The 19,725-nt window shown below is 35.7% G+C and overlaps 1 protein-coding gene across 3 annotated transcripts; it reads left to right on the forward strand.

The window, feature by feature from the left end:
• The first annotated feature begins 3,308 nt into the window (after positions 1-3,308).
• Positions 3,309-16,259, forward strand: LOC137174732 (uncharacterized). 3 transcript variants are annotated; one of them, XM_067580193.1, is made up of 13 exons: positions 3,309-3,358; positions 7,558-7,634; positions 7,779-7,876; positions 7,974-8,096; positions 8,386-8,497; positions 9,189-9,249; positions 10,697-10,737; positions 11,536-11,720; positions 13,521-13,607; positions 13,764-14,002; positions 15,338-15,442; positions 15,529-15,568; positions 15,688-16,259. In XM_067580193.1, exons 2-12 carry the CDS (start codon positions 7,565-7,567, stop codon positions 15,539-15,541), a joined length of 1,134 nt encoding a protein of 377 aa, XP_067436294.1. In that variant the 5' UTR covers positions 3,309-3,358; positions 7,558-7,564; the 3' UTR covers positions 15,542-15,568; positions 15,688-16,259. The 3 variants fall into 3 exon arrangements, with proteins under 3 accessions (XP_067436294.1, XP_067436295.1, XP_067436293.1); XM_067580194.1 differs by lacking the exon at positions 3,309-3,358 and adding an exon at positions 4,953-5,134 and having other exon boundaries at positions 15,529-15,562; XM_067580192.1 differs by lacking the exon at positions 3,309-3,358 and adding an exon at positions 4,957-5,134.
• The last annotated feature ends 3,466 nt before the right edge of the window (positions 16,260-19,725 follow it).

The following is a 19,725-nucleotide window of genomic DNA, read 5'->3' on the forward strand; positions in this document are numbered from 1 at the left end:
TTTTTGTAGAAAAGAAAATTAATCAGTCACTCATCATTTTGTCAATTATAACCTCAGGGACAAATTCTGCTCAGATTTTAGTTGTCATTTCCATCATAAAATAACTTTAAACTCTATTAAAGATGTTATAACACACGTTAAATGGCAACCAGCCTTTCTTCAGATAATTGTAAGTGTGCAAAATATAATATAAAAGCTTCATTCAGAATACCAATACTAACAAATATAATAATAACCTCTCAAAAGTTACAAAAAATAAATGAATAAAAACAATTCAGCACTACAGTTAAATAAAATAAAGAAAATATAAGCACAGAGAATGAAATAAAATAAAATACACAACAATAGAAGGTAAAAAATGTTAAAAAACAAAAACAAGAAAAAACAACAACAACAACAACAACAAAAAAACAATATTAGAACCTGTATCATAAAACATCAACATTAAATAACACACGTGTCATTGCCAGCAGATTAACAACAGCATTGCTCCAAGTAGTAAACTGTACAGATTCTAATAAAACACTTCTCTGTCATTAACTTCTGTCACTGATCTTGCAGCATCCCTCCCTTCTATGCAGCTGTGGCTCAGGAGGTAAAGCAGGTCGTCCACCAATCAGAAGGTCAGTGGCTTGATCCCCAAATCCTCCTGTTTGCATATTCAAGTGTCCTTGGGCAAGATACTGAACCCCACGTTGCTCCCAATGGTTACAACAGCACCCTGTGTGGTGGCTCGCTGCCATCAGTGTGCAAGAGTGTGTGTGTGAATGGGTGAGTGAACAGCAGAAACATTGTATAGTGCTTTGGATAATAAATGCTGCATTTACCTTTTTTTATTTCTATACTACTTAAAGGATAAAACTATATTCATCACCTACTATAGCAGTTTCCTACATTACCAGTCAAAAGTTCCCTTTCACTTGAGTGAGAAATTGTGTTCAAACTTTTGACTGGTAAAGTATATTTTTCTTATTGTCAACAAATCTTGTGTTGTGCAGAGCCAAATCATCATGTTTTCAGTCTCTGGAGAGTAGTTCTGCGTAAGTTCACTAGCTTGTTGTGCTACATATCACAACCTCTTGACTTTGTACTAAAGTTATTTACAGTGTAGTACAAAGTCAGGATATGATTTTATGTCTTTTCCTGCATTTTCATGGCTGTTATTTTTATTCTACATTGTGCTCAACAGTGTTTCCATACTTTCCTTACTGTCAAACAATCAGATATTAATAGTGAATGTGTTAAAACGGCCAGTGATGTTGCTGCGAAAACGTTATTAAAACATCTCAAAAAGCAGCTTTAATTGCGTCAACTTGCTGCGGTAAATCATTTAAAGTCCATGTAAAGCAATAATAAATATGTGTTCTGAGTTCATCACACCACAGACAAATGCGTTATTAACCACCCAGCCAAATTTGAATGATTTTTTTAAAAAATCGCCAAGTTTATAAAATCAAGTTTCAAAATTGTGGAAAAAACGCTGGGGGCTCGTCCACTGAAGGCACTGAAAGCACGGCCCAACTGAACAGTCTCTGAGTTAACAACTCTCATATCAAACTATAGAAATACACAATTTAAAATAGGCTTTGTTTGTATGTGCATGGCAGTGGTTCTCAACCCTTTTTGGGCCAGCGCCCCCATATCCATTATCCAGGTCCCTTGCCGCCCCCCATCAATGAAAATGTAGGCTGATTGTCTCCCCTGAATATTAATGTTGACTATTATTCTGTTATATCATTAAATATCATGTCATTGGATGCCCAATAACTCGTTGGAATATCATTATCATTAGTGTCCCATGTAGGGAGCAAAGAGCCATGTGAATAGAAATTATATTTACGAGTGTTAAACAAATGCAACAGTTAGAAATTTGACATTAAAACTTTAATTAGGTCTTGTTACTGATCACAAACAGCAGCCAATCAGAAAGCAGTAATTTGGTGCCGATGCCAAACAAGAAGCATTCTTATCGATTGTTCCAATGGAAAAAAAGAGCAGCCTACCAAGGAAAAAGTCTGAGGCTACTGGGAAAAAGCAGAAAGATATGTATCCATAGCTAAGGTGTTCAACAGAATACTGGCGGCCTTTTGTCTTGGTCTGCGCCATTTTGCTCATATGATATGATTGTTGTTGTTTTAAGATGTTATCCAGTTGATTAAATAGCCACACCTGCAGCAGTCAAATAAAATAACCAAGTAAAAGGTTCGCACGGGTTTTGGAGTTACAGTGACATTCCAATATTTATTTAAAAAATGTACTGTGTGCCCTAAAAAATAATAATCGCAAAACAGTAAACAGGTAAAACAGACTTATAGTGAATGGATTTGAACTGCAATTTTCTCATCCTCCCATATACAACAGAGATACAACAGACTGCATTAATGTCATCCTTTCACTTTTTATTCCTTGTTGGAATAAAACGCACACATTAGACTTTACTATTAAACTGATAAAGATTTAGAACATCGGTTAATATTTAACTTTTGTTGCAGGTGAACATTTCAGATTAAAGATTAATACAGGGAGTTGAAACTGTTTGTCGATCAACAGACGTTAAAAACCTCCAGCTCTGAGTTATATGTTTGTTCCTCTTCTGGTTGTTTCACTGGTTGAAGCCGCTGATTAATTTTACCTTCATTCATCAGCTTGATTCAGATTATTTTCAGCATCTAAAGGTAATGTAACCAATAGTTTTCATCATGTTTCTGTCTGCAGGTGTTAATGATCTGCTAACAGTAGAGATGGTTGTTATACTGATGAGTTATGTTGCTTTATTGACTGCATTGGTGGAATGAACGAAACACCAGGAGAAAGAAGTTAGAGTATTTATCAATACTCTTATCAGTTCTTTTTCATTACTAAAGAATTGAAGCAGCAGAAACCAATAAGAAATAATATTAATCGACACAAAACATTCACAATCAGACAAAATGCAAAAATTACACCTGTGTAATTAATGCCAAATTTTATTTTTAGACTTGTCACAAACTGTCGCAGAAATTTTGATAAAACAGGAGACAAACAAACGTTAAATGTTCATTTTAACTGGAAACAACAACTGGACCTCTCAGCTTCATATGTAAACCAGAAAACAAGGAACTATTTTCCAAATACTATGAAGTGACTGTTGTAGCTAAATAGAATATTTGTATCGGCGATGTTAAAGTATATAAACACTGAAGCACAAACACTTGATTTTGCCTCACAAAGTGAAGCCTGTTTTTTATCCAGCTCCTTTTTCTTCTCCTCCCCTTTGTGCTGACAACCATAACGGTTTTTTTTGTGAGGGTATTAAACTACTGCAGATACTTCCGCAGTACAACGTTCATCTTATAACCAATGCAAAGAGAGCAGACAGGTAGGTTTTCTCTTTAAATTTACATTAGTTTTGATCAACTTAAGTTTATGTTTTTGATGTTTTGGGACAAAGATTGAGTCAACTAAGAAATAAAAAATGTCCTTTTTATTTGTATTTCACTGTTACATGTTTTTTGTGATGAAGTTAGATCGGCACTCTGCATCCTCAGTGTCAGGTGTGCTTGTTAAAGTTTTTGGTATTGTTTTCTGCATTGAGTAATGTTCAGCTATATCCTAATGAATATCAACCACAATCCTAAATTTCAGTCAAGGCAACAAGGTTTCAAGTTGAAATATAAAAAAATATGTTAAACTGTTAAACGGCATCTTGAAAAGGGATACACAAAAGTTCTTAGTCTTAATTTCCATCATGTAAAGTGACAGAAATACAGAAAAAAAATGTCTGATTAAATGATGTTCCAACATACAAAACTTACTTTTGCAATTCAAATACTATGGAGTAACTGTTGTAGGTAAATAGAATATTTGCATTGATTAACACAACAGTTGAGATGTTAACTGATAGAAATACGTTAACTCACACGCTTGGTGTTGCTTCAGTGTTGAAACCTTGTGACGTACACAACAGTATATCAGCAACAAGTTTTATAGATTTTTTTTGCAAGAATACTAAACTATTGTGGATACTTCTGCAGTACAAGGTACAACGCACTCTTCAACCTCAGCGTCAGGTGTGCTCGTTACTGTTTTTGGTATTGTTTTTTTATGCAGAAAATGTTCAGCTATATCATAATGAATACGGAGCACAATCCTAAAATTTAGTCAAGACAACAAAGTTTCAAGTGGAAATTTTAAATATATTTGAAAAACTTAACACAAAAGCTCTTACTCTTAATTTCAGTCATGTAAGAGAGGCAAACATACAGAAAATAATATACTAATACATTAAATAGAGTGCCAAGGAACCACCTTTCTGTAGTGAGGTTGAAAGTACCTACCAAGGAAAAAGTCTGAGGCTACTGGGAAAAAGCAGAAAGATATGTATCCATAGCTAAGGTGCTCAATAGAATACTGGCGGCCTTTTTTCTTGGTCTGCGCCATTTTGCTGATATGATATGATTGTTGTTGTTTTAAGATGTTATCCAGTTGATTAAATAGTCACACCTGCAGCAGTCAAATAAAATAACCAGGTAAGAGGTCCACACGGGTTTTGGAGTTACAGTGACATTCCAATATTTATTTAAAAAATGTACTGTGTGCCCTAAAAAATAATAATCGCAAAACAGTAAACAGGTAAAACAGACTTATAGTGAATGGATTTGAACTGCAATTTTCTCATCCTCCCATAGTCAGGCTGTAGCCACTAGCCAGCCGTACAGACGACTATGGTTAGAATTTTATCTTTATTTTATCTACAAACAATTTATTTGTCCCATTTTGCAGATATCACAGAGATACAACAGACTGCATTAATGTCATCTTGTCACTTTTTATTCCTTGTTGGAATAAAACGCACACATTAGACTTTATGATTCAACTGATAAAGATTTAGAACATCTGTTAATATTTAATTTTTGTTGCAGATGTTGCATTCTTGAGGTCAGTGCCGTTGCTTGGTTATCAGCTTGCCTTAAAGAACATTTCAGATTAAAGGTTAATACAGGGAGTTGAAACTGTTTGTCGATCAACAGATGTTAAAAACCTCCAGCTCTGAGTTATATGTTTGTTCCTCTTCTGGTTGTTTCACTGGTTGAAGCCGCTGATTAATTTTACCTTCATTCATCAGCTTGATTCAGATTATTTTCAGCATCTAAAGGTAATGTAACCAATAGTTTTCATCATGTTTCTGTCTGCAGGTGTTAATGATCTGCTAACAGTAGAGATGGTTGTTATACTGATGAGTTATGTTGCTTTATTGACTGCATTGGTGGAATGAACGAAACACCAGGAGAAAGAAGTTAGAGTATTTATCAATACTCTTATCAGTTCTTTTTCATTACTAAAGAATTGAAGCAGCAGAATGAGGATACCAATAAGAAATAATATTAATCGACACAAAACATTCACAATCAGACAAAATGCAAAAATTACACCTGTGTAATTAATGCCAAATTTTATTTTTAGACTTGTCACAAACTGTCGCAGAAATTTTGATAAAACGGAGCACAATCCTAAAATTTAGTCAAGACAACAAATTTTCAAGTGGAAATTTTAAATATATTTGAAAAACTTAACACAAAAGCTCTTACTCTTAATTTCAGTCATGTAAGAGAGGCAAACATACAGAAAATAATATACTAATACATTAAATAGAGTGCCAAGGTACCACCTTTCTGTAGTGAGGTTGAAAGTAAGAGTGAGGATATACCACGTAATCATACCTTTTCCATCTTTTCAAACTTATAAAAAACTGTTTATTCTGCTCTGTTCTGCAATTTTTTGTGTACAAACACTTGACTTTTTTGTCATTAACCCTCTCAAGCTCATTAGCTTTCATCTCTATCTATAATCTCTCTTTTACTTCCTTGTACACAAGCACATGTATACGCATGTTTTCTGTGCTTGTTTGTGTTCTTGGGTCATCATTTATATGTGTGTGTGTGTGTGTGTGTGTGTGTGTGTTTATACTTTATTACTCACATCGTGGGGACTCACCTCCCATTTAGGGTGGAGACTTGGTTTAAAATTAAGGTTAGGTCACTGGTGGAAAGTAAATAAGTATATTTACAATTATTTCCATGTGATGTTACTTTATACTTCCACTCCACTATATTTCAGAGGGAAATACTGCACTTTCTACTCCACTACATTTATTTGACAGCTTTAGTTACTTCTCAGATGAAGATTTGACACAATGGATAATATAACAAGCTTTTAAAATATAACACATTGTTAAAGATGAAACCAGTGGTTTCCAACCTTTTTGGCTTTTGACGTCTTACAAAAAGCAGTGTGTAGTCGGGGTCACATTTCACATGTCTATGAGTTGTTAACAGCTCCACCAAATAGTGATTTTTCCCTCTAAACTTCTCACATGCTTTCATTTCAATAAATGTTCAAATGATCCAATATTTCACTGAAATCATAGATTAGGGAAAAAGTCTAAAAGCTGTGTATCAGAACTTAGTTTTTTTTTTTTTTTTTTTTTGCCTAATTAATTAATTTATCATCTCATGACCCTTCAGATTTATCTGCTGACCCTTTGGAGGGGCCCGACCCCTAAGTTGGGAACCGCTGGACTAAACTAGCTAACTGTATATAAAGTAGTGTAAACTAGCTCCACCTCCAGCAGCTACAACAGTAACATGCTGCTCTAACACTGATGCTTCAGTATTAATTGTTTCGTACAGCTGCAGGTGGACCCATATGCAAAAAGTAAACACAGATAAGGAAACAGGAATAAGGTAAACATTAATTTATTGCTGAGCACAGTGAAGACAGGCTGCAGGTTCGGGGAAGCTTGAGCAGGTAGCTGAGAGCCAGGAACTGAGCTGGGGCAGGGGCAGTTAGGGGCTGAGGAAGCGGTCCCAACAGGGATCTGAAGAAGCTGAGTAGTGCAGGGTTCCAGGGCTGAGCAGACGAGTGGCAGGGAACAGGGTCCGGAGTCAGAGCAGGCAGGACTACAAAGGAAACGGCGAAGAACAACAAAAACAAAAGAACAAAAGGCTGAATAGCAAAACTGGGAATAAGTTGGCTAGAAACATAGTGAGTAGCAGGGTCTACAATCTGGCAGGGTGGAGTATTTGTAGAAACTTGATTACAGAGACCAGGTGCAGCTGGTGTGCTTCTGCTCTGACTCCGGTACACCTGCAGATAATCACACACATACAGGGAGGGAGAGGGAGACAGACTCTCAGGGAGTGGCAGCTGAACTGGAGGTAGAGGGTGTGGCAGATGATGTCCCGGGGGCAGATGTAACATTAATAATCTAATGATGTCATATATAATAATATATCAGTCAGAGGGACCAAACCACTACTTTTACTGTAATACTTTAACTACAGTTTGCTGCCAATACTTATGTACTTTTACTTAAGTAGGATTTTTCATGCAGGACTTTTACTTGTAATGGAGAATTTTTACAACGGTACATTGGTACTTTTACTTTAGTAAAGGATCTGAATACTTCTTCCACCACTGAGTAAGGTTAGGGTTACATTAAGGTGAGGTTCCAGGAAATGAATGTAAGTCAATTTAATGTCTTCTGAAGTGATGGAAACATGAATGTTCGTGTTACAGGTAGAGGATGTTGTGTGTGCTGGTTCCTCTCCTCCTGTTTGTCGTTACTGAGACTTCCGCCTCGCCGTCCCTATCAGGTAAGAGGAACAATTAGATGCAAACTCATACCTTTCCTCACACCATCTGTCTTGTACGTATTATAATTAAGGAATACTTCACCCAAATGCAACAGTAGACTCCTCATATATTTTAAAACCTTCTAGTTAATAATTTGTCTGTAGGGAATGAGTCAGCCTCTTCCTGCCCACCTCGATGGCACCTGTTTGGGCAGCGATGCTTCACTTTCTACCCCGTGTGGAGCTCCTGGAGCAATGCTAATGTAAACAAAATAAAACACATAATATACAAATCATAATACATGAGATTTAAATATTTCATGGTTTCCTTATGGTTTAATGTGCGTTTGTCTTTGTCAGTCCATGTGCTCTCAGACAGGTGGTAACCTCGTATCGCTCCGCACACCAGAGGAGAGGCAGTTTGTGAGTCAGCTAGCAAATACAGACACTTCTGTCTGGCTGGGTGGATACCAGATACCACAGGTAAAGTGTTTTATCGCTGTTATACTTGCATTTAGTGGCAGTTAAAGGTACCTCTGATTTTGTTTGAAAATCCAAAAAAGCTTGTTGTCCTTGTGTAACTTTCTGAAGATGGTTGCGTGGAAGTACACTGAGAGCCACTTGAAACCAAATCCCTTGAGTGCATACCACATACTTGTCCAATAAAGCTGATTCTGATTCTGAATACTTTAACCAGGGTGGAGCTCTGCCTAAAAAAACATTGCTCTAATGTAACAAGTATCTCTTTTTGTCTCTGTTAATCTCTCTGAAGAATGACTCTTGGTTTTGGAGTGACAACTCCACCTTCAGGATCAGCAGCTGGGTCAATCAGATGCAGGAGGAGACCAGAGTCGGTGGAGCTTGCATGGAAATGACACCAAAAAGTAAAAAAAAAAATTATTGTAGTTTATAGATGAATAATTATAGATCTATTACAAGGCAACTTGTTTTTACTAAATGTCAAGATGTATGTGAATAATTTAGAAGAATTTATCATGATTTGTTTTTTGTGTTGTATAATACTGGTGATACAGGTAGCACCAAAGCGCCAAAGTACAGCTTTAGCGCCAAAGTACAGCTGAGGCTGATGGGAATATCATCAGTTTTGTTGGTATTTCATCATAAACCAACATATTGGGCAACTTTAAATTTAGACCAGATAATGGTGCTAGAGCTAAAGTTATTACAGTTAATTGTGAGGGGGGACGTCAATGTGTGGACCAAACTTCAGGGCAATATGTCTAATAGTTGTTCAGACCTTTCAGTCTGTGCTGATGGCGCTAAAGTAAAAGTCAGGGGGTCACCAAAGTCAAAAAGGATTCATTCTCTGTGCACCATGAATGTCTGTACAAAATTTAATGGTAATCCATCCAATGTTAATATATCTCAGTTTGGACCAAAAAACTGACATTGTCATGCTATCATGGCTACAAATACATGCTTGATCTTGTATTGTGTTTCTTAAGAATGTCTAAAAATGGACCTGAAACAAAATCCCTTGTAAAAATAATGGAATAACATAGAGACAAAAAGTTTGGTGTAAACAAATGAGCATTTGTGTTTGTTTGTGTTCAGGTGGAGAACTGCATAGCGCCACCTGTGGAGAACTCAGATTCTACATCTGCTCCAAAGCCAGGTAACCACCAATCCCAGTAGATGTAATGGTGGTGGTAAAATGTTTGTAGTGTGAATTCAAAAATTGTGGTAGTTTTCAAATAAACCAAAAAATACTTCATTAGATGTTGTGGATACATCACAGCATTTTCATTAATTGAACATTAAACAAACAAGAAGTTAGGTAAGCTAGCTAGGCTACACAAGCGTTAATCTTATTGATACAAATCATTTTAAAGGAAATAGTTCAACATTTTGGGAAATATACTTATTCACTTTCTTTCCAGGAGTTACATGAGAAGATCAATACTACTTACATTTTTGTATGCTAAATATTAAGCTAGAGCCTGCAAGTGATTAGCTTAGCTTAGCACAAAGACTGGGAGCAGGGGAAAACGAGGAGGCAATCAAGGTACTTAAAGTAGCGAAATTAAGCAATGTTTTTATACAAAGAACATTGCAGACTGAAATACAGGAACTAAGCGTTGGAAATATGACAAATAGCACATTAAGCTACTTTGTGGTCCTCTTGACTCGAGCAAGAAGTGCTGGCTAATGATAGCACTATAATGTTACCTGAAAACACTTAATTAGCATAAATTAAGTTAATTTTTCAGTGTCAGGGTTTGAAAACTCCACAAACAAACAAAGAAATGTAAAAACAATGAATTGTGATTTTATGGGGAGTAACACACAAGGACTATTTCTTTTCCAAGTGTAGTGACTTCTGGGGATTTATATCTATCAGCCATTAATCTATGAGATCAGAGAAGTTTCTTGGGCATTAAAAACTATGTATGCGTGCGTATTTCAACACAATAAAAATCACTGGGTTGAAATTTTACACAGTTTTGGGTCACTATAGCACCAGCACAATACTGGATTAATGTTACCCAGAAAGCCACTCAAGACAAGAGGTTGTTTTGACCCAGTTTTGGTGTTATTTTTCATTTTACCGTTGGAAAAACTAAAGCTTTATAATATACTCTTCTCTTTTTAAACTTACATGTCACAGTTTGTTATTGATTGTTAATACCTGGTGAAACCTTTGAATGTCATATGCACATTGTTTTGTACAACAAACAATAAATTTTTTAGCTAAAGCGTGTTGTGTGACACTGGGTCAAAATAACAGATGTCTACAGAGTAACCCAATGTTGTATTGGTGCTATGGAGTTATCTGTGGTGAAGGTCAGTGAATTGAAGCAGTAGATGCTTGGGGCCTGGGAGGTTTGAGGTAACAAAATCTTAACTTCCCCTGCAGCTTTATGTGATATCCTATGTGTCGATGATGTATTAAATCCCAGCATGTATTGTGATCGACCACATGTGTTACCTACCTTTTTTGTCTGAACTTAAGGCTCACGTCTCCCTCTTGTATTATGTGCAGATTGACATGTTCTTGAATTACACTGTCATTTTACATTAGCCTAAACACTGTCATCTCCTCTGTCCTTCTCCACCTCCAGTTCTGCTGTTTTCCCCAGCAGCAGTAAACCAGTTAAGCCAGGTGAGCATTAATGTATCATGCATAACTGGATTAACCATTTTTCTAATTTTAGAGAGTTACATGGTGGGACTATTTCTTGGTCGGTGGTCAAATAATATTTAACTAAATACTTTTACTAGTACAATTTCAAGGTACTTGTACTTGAGGGTTTCCATTGTATGCTACTTGATACTTCCACTTCACTACATTTCAAAGGGAAATATTTTGTACTCCAATACATTTATTTGATAGCTTTAGTTACTGTTCAGATTAATGTTTTACATTTAAAAACACATAGTAATCTTCTGAAATACAACAGATTGTTAAAGATTGAACCAGTGCTCACACAAAGCAGTGAAGCGGCTCTTCTGTCATGTTTCAGGCTGTGTGAGTTGTATGCAATTCCACTAAAGAGACATTTCCCCTCTAAACTTCTCACATCAATTCATTTAAAAAGCCATTTGAGGCCCAAAGAGGATAAAGTCCAATATTTAAAAAAACAAAAACAAAACATTAGTCTAAAAATTCTTTTTTTAATTATTTCTTTTTTCCCTCCCGTTAATCATCTCACAACTCCTTATATTTAGCTGGTGACCGCTTGGAGGGGCCCGACCCCTAGGTTGGGAACCACTGGACTAAATTATCTGACTGTATATAAAGTACATAAAAATGCCGCTTACACAGTGATGGTGACTAGTACTTTTACATTTATACTTTAAGTATATACTTTATATATTTTACTGTATATAAAGTAGTTCAAATTAGCTTTCACTGTTTTATTTCAGTAATATAAGATCAGTGTATGTTTCTCTCTCTCAGGCCTTGTCCCCGGTGTGAGTTTGTTTGATGTTGTGTGGGGTCAAAGCGACCTTTTGCCGGACGAGATTTTCCGTTCTTCTTCATTCCTTAAAGAGGTGCGGTCCGGTCAGCCGACGGAGCGCTGCTACACCAGCTTCACCCAGCAGGAGGCGCTTTATCTGCACCGAGTCAGCCACACACTGGAGGTCAGATGTCATCCATTTTGGCTTTTCTCTGACTGAAATATCTCAATGACTATCAGATGCAGTGCCACAAAATGTTGTGCAGACACTCATGTTCCTCAGTGGATGAATTCTAATGACTTTGGTGATTCTTTGACTTTCCCTCTAGCGCCAGCGTCAGGTCAAAATTTCAATTTGTCCACGTATCCTGTGAAATATCACATCTTATTAATGGACTGACACAAGATTTTTTACAGATATTCATGGTTAGCAGACATATTATCTTAATGACTTTGGTGATCCCTGACCTTTCCTCTAGCGCCACCATGAGGTTTTATTTTTGATTTTGAGTGAAATTTTTCTATAACTATTGGATGGATTGTCAAGTACCTGCAAACAGTGGTGGAAGAAATATTCAGATCCTTTACTTGAGTAAAAGTACCAATAAAGCAATGTAAAAATACTCCATTACATGTAAAAGTCCTGCATGAAAAATCCTACTACAGTAAAAGTACATAAGTATTATGAGCTTGATGTAGTTAAAGTATTGCAGTAAAAGTACATAAGTATTATGAGCTTGATGTAGTTAAAGTATTGCAGTAAAAGTAGTGGTTTGGTCCCTCTGACTGATATATTATTATATATGACATCATTAGATTATTAATAGTGAAGCATCAGAGTTAGAGCAGCATGTTACTGTTGTAGCTGCTGGAGGTGGAGCTAGTTTACACTACTTTATATACAGTTAGCTAGTTTAGTCCAGTGGTTCCCAACCTAGGGGTCGGGCCCTTCCAAAGGGTCAGCAGATAAATCTGAGGGGTCGTGAGATGATTAATGGGAGAGGAAAGAAGAAAAAACAAAGTTCTGATACACAAATCTGTTTTCAGTTTTTGGACTTTTTCTCTAATCTTTGATTTTTGCTGAAATATTGGATCATTTGAACATTTATTGAAATGAAAGCATGTGAGAAGTTTAGAGGGAAAAATCACTATTTGGTGGAGCTGTTAACAACTCATAGACATGTGAAATGTGAACCCGACTACACACTGCTTTTTGTAAGACGTCAAAAGCCAAAAAGGTTGGAAACCACTGGTTTCATCTTTAACAATGTGTTGTATTTTAAAAGCTTGTTATATTATCCATTGTGTCAGATCTTCATCTGAAAAGTAACTAAAGCTGTCAAATAAATGTAGTGGAGTAGAAAGTACAATATTTCCCTCTGAAATGTAGTGAAGTGGAAGTATAAAGTAGCAACACATGGAAATACTCAAGTAAAGTACAAGTACCTCAAAAATGTACTTAAGTATAGTACTTAAGTTAATGTACTTAGTTACTTTCCACCGAGCGGCCAGTAGTAAGTGTTAGCATGCTAAACTAAGACTTGTAGCACTCCTTTTTCATAATCTTTCAGACACCTCATTGCATTTTTCCTGCCACATACTTAAATTGTGCATATTGGCTTTTACCCGGTACAGAAAATATCACTGATATCACAATATCACTGTTCTTTTTTCCTTCTATTTTTATATTTATATCTTAAGAATTATAATGATAGTGACTAAGATGGTAAGTATTGAACGTGTACGTGTCTGTTCAGTAATATGGTCAAGAGGCCTGATAGTGATCCAGATCATCAGATCAGTGCATCACAAGCAAAAATCCTAAATATCTGATATTGTATAAAGCTGTAGGCAGAGAGAACAAACCAAGCTCTGGTTTGAGTGACGAGACGTTTGCTCTGTGCTGCAAATGTGATTTTGTTCCCCTATCTGAGGTGAATTGGTGTGATTGGTGGTGATGTAAGTGTCCTGTTTCTTCCTGCAGGCCCTGATTAGTACTAGCCTCCAGGGAGCAGATGACATGAGATCACTGCTGCTGGACGCACTTAAACACTACAGAAGCAGAAACCAGGTGAGACTGGATGCATCTTCACAGAGCATTTTTGACCACTAAGAGTCAGAATAACAGCCTGGTCAGATTAAATTGACCCACTGATCAGAAGAAATCAGAAGAAATTTAATGTCAAAGAGGAGAGTTGGATCAAATCTTCATTGTCTCCTCCTCCAGAGTGCCATCGTCTCACCTATCCCAGAGTGGCTCAAATACTCCCTCCAGTCTTTCCACTCTGTGGTTTTGGAGGAGCCGGTCTATTGGCTGGTGGCTCTGTCGGCCCGGGACTGCCTCCATAAGTATCTGGTGGAGGAGCTGCTCCCCTCTGAGCCCACACTGGTTTCTGGGCCTGAGGCCAACAGCTTCTACCAGCAGTGGAGGAGAGACAGTATGAAGGACGTCGACTGGATGAACAGGTAAATGTTATAACAGTTCTGTAACGCATTTAACAGGTTTGTTCCACGCAGGTATACTTTAATTAGCAGGTTTTATTCCATAATTAGATAGAAGCAGACTGATTGATTTATTGAAAGGGGCATTCCCATTTATTATACACATGAAGGTCAGTTCACTCATTGGTTCATATTACTCCACCTGCTTCCTGGGAGTACCTGTGCCCAATTCTCCAAGTCACTATGGGCGTTTTCAAACCTAAAGTTTGTTTTGTACGGTCCGAATTAGCGGATGAGTTGGTAACTCACCTGATTTAGTCTCTTTTCACATAGAAAAAAGATTAAAGTGAACCAAAATGCATCACTAAAAGCCAGGTGAGTTCACGTGAATGAGAGGGTGGTCCTTAATAAACTCCTATCTGCCAAATATCAAGAAGGCAATGTACTTTTTTTAGCAGCCCAGGTTGGACCTCAACTGCTGCTAGCAGCTCTTGATTTAGCACACCTGGCTATGGAAGCCATTTAGCTTGAACTCAGTTGGGTCAGAGGTCGGATCACGTTCCCACCACAAACAAATCGCTCCAGAATTCTTATGTGACTGGACCGAGACCACTTGATCTAAAGGGTCTCTGAGCAATTGTTTTGGAAAAAAAGGACAGATTTAAAAATTTTCAAGTGTGTCTTAAACCAACAGTCAGTGAATCCTTTTTTTCTTGCTGTAATCATTCGTCCTGTTCATACTGACCATTAGAAGATCCCTTCATAATGCACTTACAATGGAAGTGATGGGGGACAAAATCCACAGTCCTTCTTCTGTGCAAAAATTTATTTAAAAGTTTATCTGAAGTTAATATGAAGCTTCAACGTCCAAATGAGTCAAATCAAGTAGATATCTTTCAACGTTGCCAAAGTTCCTCTTTTTGTTACTATACTTCCACCTGCAGCTCAACAGAGAAACACTGTCAGAGGAAACACAAAGAGGGAATTTGATGCTAAAAATGTGTCAGATATCCACTTGATATGACTAACTCAGACTGCTGAAGCCTCATATAAGCTTCACATCAACTTTTAAATGACTGTGTGGACACACTGTGGATTTTGGCCTCCATCACTTACATTGAAAGTACATTTGAAGGATCTGCTGCGTTAATTTTGACTCTGTCTTTTTTTAAATCTGCCTCCCACAAGTGTGTGACATGTTTAAGCTCAGGAGCCAAACTTTTTCCAAATTCATGAAAGGTATTTTGGGAGGAATATCTCTGAAAACTTTTTTTTTTTTTGAAGAACAAAAGAGTGTGATCGAGTAAAACAGGATAAGAGAAACAGTGTTTTTTTCTGTTTTTTACTTGTTTGTGACAGGTACAGAAAGGTTTTAGAGAAACACCAGGATCACATGGACGAGTATCAAGCCATCAACATCTTCAGAGAGCACATGATGAACCAGAAGAGTCTCTACCAGGCTGTGTAAGAACAAATCAATATTTACAGCTATTGATCTATCTGTCTGTGGGGGATCAATGTGGGTCTGAATGTGTGTGTTTCTCCTGCAGAGCCTGTGATTAGAAGATGATGAATGTTGATGAGGTAAAGGTGAGTCATGCATAAAAAATGCAAAAAAATATCCATCTTAAGTAATTTAGTGTCATTTTCTTAGTTATTTTTTAAAATTCAGCTGTTAATAATCTCAAACTCTATTTTTGTATTTTCAGTATTTTTCCAAATGAAAGCAATAGGCTTTTGAAACGAGACTGAAACAGACCTCTCCATCAGGATCAAGGAAATAACCTCATATATCTTCTGTTCACAAGGTTTTCTTGTAGTCACAAAACCTCATGCGAGAAATGTTGAATTTAAGGTTCATTATACTTTCAATGCATTGTTTGCAATAAGAAATATCTTTTTGTATTATTTCTAATAGGGGTGTCACAATATACTGGTATTGACGATAATGGTGATATTTGAAATATTCATATCATGTTAATAATACACATCTGATAATACCATGTGAATAATCCAGCACCTCTTAAATAATTTCCGTTTCTTTCATTTCTCACTTTCCCCCCGGGCGAAAAATTGGACAAGCTGCCCACAATTAACTGGTCTTAAATCTGAAATATGTCGTGTAAGTGTAATTGTTTTTTTTGTAATTTGTGTAGTGAAAATCTGATATTGTGACAGCCCTAATATCCAATAATGCCAGTCTATTACTACTTACTGTATATATATAATATGTTGTCATATACATCAACAATAAAGGGAAATAAAAGTTAGTGAGACTTTCTGTTCATTTGTGTTTTTGTTTATATCTTCGTGTGATGTTTACACTCAGAGATAAGTAATCACAAACAGAAACAAACAGCTGTCTCTGTCTCCCCCTGCAGGCTGACACAGGACACTGCACTCCAGAAGTATATCACTTACTACTGTACAGATACTACTATCACTAGTACTTTATTCTACTGTTACTGATACTGTTACCACTATTTTTGAAACTATTATTACTACCACCAATATGATCTACTAGTACTGCTGCTACTACCACTATTACTGCCACTAACTTACTAGAACAACTGTTGGTTTTACTGCTTCTACTACTATTACTACAACTAGGCTCCCACAACTTTTACTACTTTGTATGTACTACTGCTTCTAAAAATACTACTACTGTTGATATATGTATTACTAATAGTGGTTGTAATAACTTCAACTACTACTACCACCAATACTTTAGTACTACCATTATAACAATCATTATTCCACTACTTCCTTATACTACTACCACCAATAATTTTACTAACCAATAATCTCCATTACAACTATAACTACATTTGCTACTACTACTACTATTATTACTGCCACTAACCTACTAGAACAACTGTTGTTTATACTACAACAGCTACCACAAGTAGGCTGACAACACTTTTACTTCTTCTGTACTCATGCATGTACTACTGCTTCTACAAATACTATCACTGTTTATATGTATTACTACTACTGGTTGTAATAACTTGTACTGGTACTATCACTGCTAATATTAAAACTGTTTCTTAAACTACTACTACCACTAATACTTGAATACTACCATTATAACAATCACTTATTCACTACTTCCTATACTTCTACTACGACCACCAATACTTTTGCTATCTTAACAACTACGATTCTACTACTGTAGTACATTTACTTCTACTAATCTAATTATCATTACCTCTGCTACAAGGGCTACTCCCACTATTACTGCTAATATTTCAAGTATTTTTAGCACCACCATTATAAAAAAACAACTACTACTCTACTATTACCACTACTATAACCACTACTACTACTATTACCAATACTTCTACTACTACTGCTACTACCACTGTTACTGCCTTTACTACTACTACTATACTTATTCCTATACTTCTGCTTCTACAAATACTGTATTTCCACTACTGGGTGTAATAACTTGTACTACTACTATTGCTGCTACTGCTTGTACTTTTACTACTGCCATTATAACAATCACAACAACTGCTCTACTATTACCACTACGTCCTATATTTCTACTACTACCACCAATACTTTTACTATCTCCATTAAAGCTATGACTACATCTACCAGTACTGCTATTACAATTATTACTGCCACTAACTTACTAGTACAACTGTTGCTTACACTTCTACTGCTACTTCTACTACTATTACAACAAGTAGGCTCCCATTAAGTTTACTGTAACTGTACTCATGCTTCTATACTACTGTTTCTACAAATACTATCACTGTTTATATCTCTATTACAACTACTGGTTGTCATAGCTTGTACTGCTACTATTACTGCAATAATACTATTGTTTATGGAAATACTACTAGCACTGATACTTTCAATATTTTCAATCACATCTACTCTACTGTACTATCATTACTTTCAGTACTACCATTATAACAATCACAACTACTATTCTACTACTGTAGTACATTTACTTCTACTATTCTAACTATCACTACTTCTACGACAAGGGCTACTCCCACTATTACTCCTTTTACTACTACTGCTGATACTGCGTCTGCTAGTCTATTAGCCAATACTAAAACTATTATTACTTCTACTTTTGCTGTTTCTAGCACTACTATTACTTATAATATTATTTAAAGTACTAGTACTATTATTATCAATATTACTACTTCTAACTACCCTGAAACTGCCACTATTACTATTACTAATACTACAACTACATTTCCACTTCTATTGCTATAAATACTGTACCACTACTACATCTGCTACCACTGGTACAACAACCACTTGCTTGTACTACAGCTGATACAACTACTTTAACTTCTGCAGGCTACTAGCACTAGTCTGCTGGTTGAAACTAAAACTATTGTTTCTTCTACACCTACTGTTGCTACTACCAATACCATAACTATTAGTACTTCTACTACTACCACCACTAGGTTATATATATATATATATATATATAAATATATATATATATATATATATATGTATATGTATATATGTGTGTGTGTGTGTGTGTGTGTGTGTGTGTGTGTGTGTGTGTGTGTGTGTGTGTGTGTGTTTTACATATGTTAACATCATAATATATGTAAACTTTTCTGTTTGCCACTGCTTTTTTATTAAATTCAGTTTGGGACTATGAATTCGTATCAGTCATTTCTATTTTATTTTATTTGTACACACATAAGACTGCATAAAACCCAGATAATAATTAAAGAAAAACAAAACAAACAACAAAAATAAAAAGCTAACATAATTTAGGAAAATACAATGATGAAATAAGTTATGACAATAAGCACACAAATGAAAAAACTAACCACTCAGTTGACAAAAATCCCATAAAAACAAAGAAATATATGAGAGACAGTACGGAGAAAAAGAAAAAAAAAATAGACATCAAGAAACAATGTGATGACAATTTCCTTTTAAGATTTTCAAAATATAACAAGCTCTTGATAACATGTACTTCCATATCTTTTTGTTCTCTTGTTAAATTTTATTTTATCTTTATCTTCTATTTCTTTTTAAGTCATCATTGTAAATCTTTTGATATCATCTTGTGTAGCCAGATGAAGCATTTTTTTAACGGAATAGTATGTCCCTGGTTTTATTTCATGGTTTCTACTGTGTAGTGGTTTCTACTGGCAGTGGTGTTAGTATTCAGATCCTTTTAAAAGTCCTGAATTGAAAATGTTACTTAAGTAAAAGTACAGTAGTATTTTCTGCTAAATGTACTTCAAGTAACAAAAAGTACTTAATATGCAGACTGCCTTCTTTTAGAGTGTTATTGAGTGTTATTATTATATTATATTGTTGTTTTTAACACTTACAAATACATTTAAGGGTATTTTAATGCTGCAGTTCATCAATGTGGAGCCAATTTTAGGTATTTTGGGTAGATTAATAGTAAGTGAAATACAAATGAGATTTTTTTCTTGTAGAAAAGGAGATTTTGAAACTGAAGTACCTCAAATTTGTGCTTAAGTACACTATAAAATGTAAGTTGTTGTTTCAACTTAAAATTATGAGTGAAAGAGCTGCCTTAAAATTTTACATGAAGTCAACAAATACAAATAGTTCTTCTAACGCTACCAAAAGTTGTCTTGACCAGATATTGCATGTTGTATAAACCTTGGCCTTCGTTTGGTGGATTTAGATTTGTTAATTTCCTTCAACTCTTCAGGCAGTTGTTTGGAATTGTAAATCTAATTCAGATTAATTTTGATTGTCCTTTATATTTTATTAATTTG

The sequence above is a fragment of the Thunnus thynnus genome, chromosome 22 (assembly GCF_963924715.1).
Source record: "Thunnus thynnus chromosome 22, fThuThy2.1, whole genome shotgun sequence".
Taxonomy (NCBI): Eukaryota; Metazoa; Chordata; class Actinopteri; order Scombriformes; family Scombridae; genus Thunnus; species Thunnus thynnus.